This window comes from Sodiomyces alcalophilus (assembly GCF_042370955.1).
Source record: "Sodiomyces alcalophilus JCM 7366 unplaced genomic scaffold ACRALscaffold_1, whole genome shotgun sequence".
Classification (NCBI taxonomy): Eukaryota; Fungi; Ascomycota; class Sordariomycetes; order Glomerellales; family Plectosphaerellaceae; genus Sodiomyces; species Sodiomyces alcalophilus.
The window spans coordinates 5,201,888-5,209,391 of record NW_027263532.1 but is presented as its reverse complement, the minus strand read 5'-3'; the positions used below and the strand labels follow the sequence as shown (position 1 = coordinate 5,209,391).

The 7,504-nt window shown below is 55.6% G+C and overlaps 4 protein-coding genes across 4 annotated transcripts in view; 1 reads left to right on the top strand and 3 right to left on the bottom strand.

Annotated features, from left to right (window-relative positions):
* Positions 1 to 279, bottom strand: part of ACRALDRAFT_2024938 (uncharacterized protein) — a gene marked incomplete at both ends in the record, with an annotated part of 901 nt that extends 622 nt beyond the window's left edge. The window contains 2 exons of the mRNA XM_071020273.1: positions 71 to 129; positions 187 to 279. Coding sequence (XP_070880099.1) covers positions 71 to 129; positions 187 to 279 — 152 coding nt within the window. The remainder of the gene's footprint in view (positions 1 to 70; positions 130 to 186) is intronic.
* Positions 280 to 1,980: 1,701 nt separating this feature from the next.
* ACRALDRAFT_1045773 (uncharacterized protein) lies at positions 1,981 to 4,021 on the bottom strand. Its single transcript, XM_071015409.1, has 3 exons — positions 3,506 to 4,021; positions 2,516 to 3,400; positions 1,981 to 2,419 (listed from the first exon to the last, which is right to left on the bottom strand). Exons 1-3 carry the CDS (start codon positions 3,908 to 3,910, stop codon positions 2,306 to 2,308), a joined length of 1,404 nt encoding a protein of 467 aa, XP_070880098.1. The 5' UTR covers positions 3,911 to 4,021; the 3' UTR covers positions 1,981 to 2,305.
* A 322-nt stretch (positions 4,022 to 4,343) lies between these two features.
* On the top strand, positions 4,344 to 5,402 carry ACRALDRAFT_205092 (uncharacterized protein; the record flags this gene model as incomplete). The annotated part of the gene is made up of 1 exon (XM_071021595.1): positions 4,344 to 5,402. The coding sequence occupies one exon, from the start codon at positions 4,344 to 4,346 to the stop codon at positions 5,400 to 5,402; it is 1,059 nt and encodes a 352-aa protein (XP_070880097.1).
* Positions 5,403 to 5,627: 225 nt separating this feature from the next.
* Positions 5,628 to 7,261, bottom strand: ACRALDRAFT_2024935 (uncharacterized protein; the record flags this gene model as incomplete). The annotated part of the gene is made up of 3 exons (XM_071020272.1): positions 5,628 to 6,458; positions 6,520 to 7,000; positions 7,071 to 7,261. The coding sequence occupies 3 exons, from the start codon at positions 7,259 to 7,261 to the stop codon at positions 5,628 to 5,630; spliced, it is 1,503 nt and encodes a 500-aa protein (XP_070880096.1).
* Between the last annotated feature and the right edge of the window lie 243 nt (positions 7,262 to 7,504).

Here is a 7,504-nt window from a genome sequence, read left to right as displayed (position 1 = left end):
GGTAGTTCGCGGGTTGAAGTATGCGTCTGGATTTGAGGTGTAAGATGGGCGAGGGGAATGAAATACGTACTCGTCAGGACTGATACCTCCCAAAGAAGCGTTGACATGTTGAAAGTCGAATGGTGCCGACTAAACGAATTGTCAGTTTCACGGTGTCTGGTCATGATAGGGCAGGGCAACACTAACAATATCAAGCCGCCTGGTGTCCTGCTTTTTCTCCCTCCCAATGATGCGGCATACTCGCGATGAGATGTTGCGAAGACTGTGATCGAGCTGCATCCTGACGGTGCGTCTGAGAGGCCTTTTCAGGCACGTCATATATGTGTTGTGAGTCTCGATGGCGTGTCCCTGCCTTCCGCTTTACTCGTCTTCCCTTCAATCAGGAACGATGATGGATGTAGTCAACCTGCGACTGTGATTGCGTCCGTCCTGCGTGCGATGGGGGGAAACGAGAGTGGGGAGAGAGAGCGTAGGTGGTGTGGAGGTCTGAGGCGTGTGCTTCGGTCCCGCGATGCTTTGCCACGACGTGTATGGAGAAAGAAGGACGAGATCAACTGGTGACGTTCGTGGTGGGGGCCGGACGAGGTGAGAGATATAGCTTCACGCCTGTACTCTTGCCGTTGAAGATGAGGCGGAAAAAGTGAGCAGACGGGAGACCGGCCAAGGCGAACGGCGAACCGGGCTTGGTGAGATGTGCAAGTGCTCTGGTTTCGACGGCTTGTCGCTTCCTCCGACGGGATGAAAGCGAGTGTGTTTTTTGATTGAAAGTACGAAGAAGTGCGACAATATTTGGCTGGGTGGTTGGTGTAAGGTCTGTTTCGGAACAGTGCGCCACGGGAGACCCTTCAAAGGGAGCGATGTGACCGTTTCTGTTGAGTCTTGCGACTGTTCGTTTCCTTGACTCTGCTTACTGGACTCTTATTTCTTTGACAGCTGCGTCGTACCGTACCACTGTCTTGGCCAGGTCAAGGGCCCAAGTCGATCGGTCTGTGAGTCGGGTCGGGTGCTCCGGGCTGTGGAGTTGAAGTCCGCTGATGATCGGATGTTGGGGTCCGGACACTGCAAACGGACGATTGAACGAAAGTGTCGGTTTTTGGATCTGTTTGCTTTAATTCAGATCACTGGGTTTCTTTCTTCCAAGCAAAATAATAAAAAGAACGACAGTGCTGGAAGACGAAAAGAGAGACTGGGTGGGTGGTGAGAGAACACGAACATCAGGATCGAGATTGGGGTGACGATGGTTGATATACAGCTTGGGTATCCACGACTAAGCATAAGCCGTGGCAGTCTCACTATTGGGTCGCCCGCTTTCAACTGGCTGTAAGAAATGTCGCAAAGGCAAGACGCAAGATTCATGCGTCCAAGACCAATGCGTTCCACGCGCCCTGCATTCCAGCCTGAAGGGGGAGCCACTCAAAGAAGGCGAACCGCTCAAAGAACCAAAGGAACAACCAACCAACGTTTGAACTATTCGCCCTTTTTTCCATGCGTCTGATGCGTCTGATGCGTCCGATGCGACTCAACCTATCCCTTTCGGAGCCATGATGATATTTCCGGCCCGCTGTTCTCGGCGCAAAGGCCCTCACCGCGTGTCCTGGTCGCTCTCTCATTCGTCGCATTGCTGCATTCATGTCCGTCAGGAACCAGGGGTCAAGCGAAACAAGCGCCGTGGCAAGGTGGCTAGTCCGATAGCGGTGTTAGCGTACGTCTGCCAGGCGCCCTGGTAGGTTGGATGCTCCCGTAAGCTGCTTGTAAGTGCCAACGCATACATACCGAGGATCGCGACGACGAATGGATGCGAAACCGGAGATGGAGATGGAGATGCGAGCCAACTACGAATACACGCACGACTGAATGCCGAAACGGTGAAACGGAGCTCGCTCGTACATAGTCCCATCGTCTTTGCCATTTCGGGGCCAAGAGCAGGGGGAAGAGAATGGCATAAAGAGCCTGTTTCATCGTCTCGTCTCTCGTCTTTAAACCCGCCACTTGACTCTCATCTCGACCGTGCCCAGCCTGACAGCTCATCGCCCTTGCAGAGAAGCACCCCGAGCCCTGCATAGATGGGTTCGAAATTTCTTTGTTTTAATTAGGGGATATTTTGGTCCCGCCCCGTCAGTCCTCATTTCTGTCATAATGAGCGTCGCAATCTTGGCTTCGATCTCCCGTGTAATGAATTAATGCCCGACATGTCCTTTCAGTCTGAACACGAGCGTTTCGTATCGTAATCTCACAAGAGACCTGCCTTATTTGTGCACGTTTTTCCACTCTTTGTCTAAAACATGTGAGGTAGCTGTCCTTGGACTTATTTCGGATAATCCTTCAAATGGTAGCTCTTGAGCTTCACAAATGCGTCGAACCCAAACTTGCTGAGCGTCTGGCCCTTGCCCGAGTTCTTCCATCCCGTCCACGCGAGATCCTAGAATAATCCACGTCAGTTTTCATTCCAGCCCACTCCTCTTGCTTTTCGTCGTCCTTGGAAATCGCGACGGACGGTAAGAAGGGACAAACTCACCGGGCTGGGATAATCCGCCCTATTGACAAACACCGTGCCGGCTTCAACCTCCTCCGCCAACTCGTACCCCCTCTCCGTATCCTTGGTCCAGATGCTGGCCGTAAGCCCAAACTCGCTGTCGTTCATGAGCCGCACCGCCTCGCCGTCCCCGCCGACCTTCATGACGGGAATCACCGGCCCAAACGTCTCCTCCCGCATCACCGCCATCCCGTGGTCCACCCCCGCCAGCAGCGTAGGCTTGACAAAGTTGCCCTCGGCCGGCGGGTTCGCAAACGTCTCGTTCTCCGGCGTCGCGTCCCGCGCGCCCCGCTCCAGCGCCTCCTTCACCTGCGCCTCGATCGCCTCCCGCGCCCGTCGCGAGATCACCGGCCCCACCTGCGTCGCCTTGTCGAACGGGCTGCCCAGCCGGTACCCGCGGAGCACCTCCTGCGCCGCCGCGATGAACTCGTCGTAGATCGCTTCGTCGACATAGACCCGCTCGATGGCGCAGCAGCTCTGGCCCGAGTTGAATACCGCCCCGTCCACCACCTCGCCCGCTGCCCACGCCACGTCCACGTCCGCCCGCACGTACGCCGGGTCTTTCCCTCCTAGTTCGAGCCCTACATGCACGATCCGGTCCGCGGCGGCTTTCTGCACCGCCAGGCCCCCGGCCACCGACCCTGTAAACGCCACCAGCTTGACTTTGGGGTTGCGAACGATGGACTCGATTTGCGTGGGGGAACCGGAGTGGAAGTACTGCAGCACGCCGTGGGGCAGGCCGGCCTGGTCAAAGACCTCGGCTACCCGCTCGACCACTGTGGGTGTCTGCGGCGACGGTTTCAGGATCACCGTGTTCCCTGCCAACAGCGCCGGGATAAGCGAGTTGACCAGGATGAGGTAAGGATACTGGAGGTGAAGGTGATGTGTGAGTTAGATGGAACCAATATCGTCTTTGTGAGCGTTTCAACGGGGAATCGGGGCAGCAGGCCGGAAGCAGGTTGAGACACGCACATTCCAAGCAAAGATGATGAGGACCGGCCCCACGGGCACTTTCCGGATGAAGCGCTTGAACCCCGTCTCCGGCTCGCCATCCGTATCTTGCAATACCTCGTCGCTGACCTTGAGAAGGTAGTCGGCACGTTTGATGGCTGTCATGACCTCTGCCCCGCCATAGGCAATGGGACGGCCCATTTGGGCGGCGAGTTCCTCGGCGAGATCATCTTTCCTGTCGGCCAGGAGCTTCAGAGCTTTCCTGACGATACCTTGCCGATCAACAAGGGGGGTCTTGCGCCAGGACAGGAAAGCCTCGGTTGAAGTGTTTGGGAGTTCGTCCAGCTCGGCTTGTGAGATGCCATTCCGCGTGAGGATGGGTTCGTTTGTCGTCGGTGAGACGGTCGTGAGGACCTCGACGGACATTTTGATGCTGTTTGTGAATATGATGCTGGTACTTGAAAGACCAAGAGAATTCACGTGTCGTAGTTGTAAGATCTTTAACCAGAAGGAAATGAGGAAGAATGATTGCAGTCGTAAGAATTAGTTGCTTCACTGACATCAGAGCCCAAGTTGAGGAGTAGCCCCGCTATCAGCGCACTGGCGATAAGCATCAGCGGTACATTCGGTAGATAAGATAAGACGTTATCTTATCGCCGCAGTCGAACAACTTCTGGGATCCACCAAAAATTTGATGGAACCTGCAAACCGCAGACCGCAAACCCGCATCGAGACAGCATTTCCGTAACACAATCCGAGCCTTTGCGACATATACCGCTGTCCGAATGCTACGATATCATTTTGATACCATTTCTAGTCACATAAAGCATTGAGTTCCGGATCAGAGGAAACGCACAAAATGGCCGCCGAGAAGCGAAACGAGTTCCTCGAAATAGACGACAGTGAAGACGAGCACAGTCAAGGTTACGACTCGGAAGCCGATGAAATTCAAAAGGGCGGTCGAAGTTCAAAAAGGAGAAAAGTACTAGACCGGGACGACGATGACGATGACGACGAAGTCGACCTGAGCGAGGAGGAGGAGGAGGAGAAGAAACAGAAAGAGGCAGATGCATCCGACCGCAAAGACGTCGACGCCCAAGACCCCGACTCTACCACCTCCGCCTCCCAATCAAGAGAAAAGTCCCCCTCCTCCTCCAAGAAGAAGACCAAGGGTATATCCCAGAAGCAGCTCCTCGCGACCGAAAAAGCCCTCCGCAAGTCCGGCGTCATCTACCTCTCCCGCATCCCGCCCTACATGAAACCCCAGAAGCTCCGCAGCCTCCTCACCCCCTTCGGCGAGCTCAACCGCATCTTCCTCGCCCCGGAGGACCCGGCGTCGCGGACCCGCCGCATCAAGGCCGGCGGGAACAAGAAGCGCCTCTTCACCGAGGGCTGGGTCGAGTTTGTCTCCAAGAAGGACGCCAAGCGCACGTGCGAGCTGCTCAACGCGCGGCCCATCGGCGGGAAGAAAGGGTCGTACTACTGCGACGACGTCTGGAACATGGTCTACCTCAAGGGCTTCAAGTGGCGGCATCTCACCGAGCAGATCGCCGCCGAGGACGCAGAGAGGGCCAGCAGGATGCGCGCCGAGATTTCCAGGGATACGCGCGAGAACAGGGAGTTTGTGCGGAACGTCGAGCGCGCCAAGTTCTTGGACGGTGTGAGGGCTACGAGGGAGGCGAAGAAGAGGAAGAGGTCCGAGTCGGCTGGGGAGGGGGGGGAAGACGTCGGAGACGATGTGGCGGAGAGGGAAGACGGGGAGACCAAGGAAAGGAAGAAGGACGACGGGGATGATGGCGGGGAAAAGACTTGGAAGGCGAAGCGGTCAATGACCTTCAAGCAGGTTCCGTTGGCGGAAAAGTCGGACAAGGTTGAGCAGCCGGAATATGTGACTCGGGTTTTGAGCAAGATTTTCTGATTCCACCGTTGATAGCGAGTTTAGAGTAGCATATGGAGAGTATGAATAGATGACGTGTTTCCTGGAAGTTATACGTCGCCAAAAGGCCTTAGAAGCCCTCGAGTCAAGTCCAAGAACTAGGATATATAGATATACGTCGATGGATATCCACACGGGATCAGACTTTACTGAACCAAAATCTATCAAAACCTCATATCCTGTGCCCATTTTCATATCCCGTAACGCTTAATCCCGAATCTCCAGCTCATCCATGTCGTCCAGTAGTTCGTCCATGCTAATCTTGGGCGCATCGTCATCCCCGCCGTCCGTCTCTGCGACGCTCATGGCATCCGGGTCCGCCTTCTTCTCCCTCGCCCTGTATAGCGCCATGTTGGCTCTCAACTCCTCGTCCTCTTCCACGTCGCGCAGGAACTGCTCGTACTCCTCCTCCGTGCGGTCCTGGACGTTCTGCTTGGCGAGCAGCTCTCCCTCCTCCTTGGCCATCCGCTTCAGCTTCCAGTTGCGGCGGCGGTTCTTCTTCCTGTTGGGGTAGAACTTCTTCACGAGAATCACGTCCGGTATCGTCGACCCGTAGGCATGAGACGCCTCAATCGCGTCTAGCTCTGCGTTGTTGAAGTTGGTCTCGGTGATCATGTACCCCAACGCGCTGTCGCCGGGATGCATCAGATTGCCGAGGTGCGTCCGCACAAAGTAGGTCGTGTTGTTGACGCCCAGGTCGGCCGCCCTGGCAACGGTGGCCTCCGCGAGCGCCCACTTCCCGTTGGTTGGCCCCGTCCGTTCAATGTCCATGATGACGAATTCTACGAGTTGCCTCGAGTCCGCCAGCGCGGGGAACGGTGCGCGCCAGTAGACGGACGGGCTGATGTCGGCCGTCTGCAGTGTGCTGGGGTCGACGAGGTAAAGCGACGTGCCGATTTTGTAGCATAGCGTTATGGGATGGACGTTGCCCATCTGCTTGGCAAGCTTCATCGGTAGCGCGACGAGATCCTCGCGGCAGATGGGGACAATCTCGACGGCGAAGGAAAACTTCATCGACTTGACAGACGTGTGGACATCCTATTGACAGTGGTCAGCTTCTTATCCAGCCGGTTGGAGAGGGAAGAGTGTTTCAACGCACCTGCGAGATGAGCTGCTGCGATTTCTTGACACGCACTGGCGCCACCGAAGTGAGGAAATCGACAAATTTCGAAGCCTTGTTGAGCTCGCTAAAGTAGAAATCCAACCCCTCGTGCATCTCCTTGATATTCAGAGTATCTTGGTGGGCGCCGTGTTTTAGGATCAATTGTTCGAGGCTCAAGAACGTCCTCTTATGGGTCACTTTTTGCCGGACCTGGACCGAAGCTTTCCACGTGTTGTGGGTATAAGACTTTTTGCAATCCGGACATTGCTGTGTCGAAACGACGTAGACGACCTCGAACGTTTGCTGAAGAAGCACACCCGACTGGACTTCCTCCTGAACGGTGATCTTCACCCTGACTCGCCTCGAGTTGGGCTCTGTCCAGATGAAGCCGGCATCAATGACACGGATTCTGGACAGACCTCGGAGTCTCTTGAGACAGATCGCTAAAAGTTCGCGGGATTCCGGCAGAGCAACCATCCTGCAGGCGGAGTGTCAGCGACAAGAATGTATATACGGTAGGGGGAGGCTGTGCTGGTTTCGCTGCTTACCAAGAAGCCGGGGGAAGAAGCCAACGGTCGCAGTCGCGACAGAAAACCAAGGTGGCTTCTCTCGGGACGCCTTGGCTGATGTCGTGGGTCAACCGAATACACTCTCCGCAGAGGGTACCGAGTGAGCCGTCGATAGGAGCCCCGCAGTTGTGACAGAGCACTGTCGCGGCGGTCGCCTGACGAGCATCCATGGTGGGGTTGAGAAAGGGCCTGAGGGCCTTGTGAACGGGAATAGGTACACTCGTGTATCGCAATTACAGGCGTGGATGAAGTCTAGGTGGAATGTCCACGCCAAGAAAATAAGAATGAAAGACGGGACCGGTGATGGAAGAATTTGGAGTTGAGAATCTGAGCTGTGCGGGCAACGCTATCAACAAGTACTCAACGGTCGTGGACGGCGGGGTATGGAAATTTTGAACGATAAGACTGAGGCG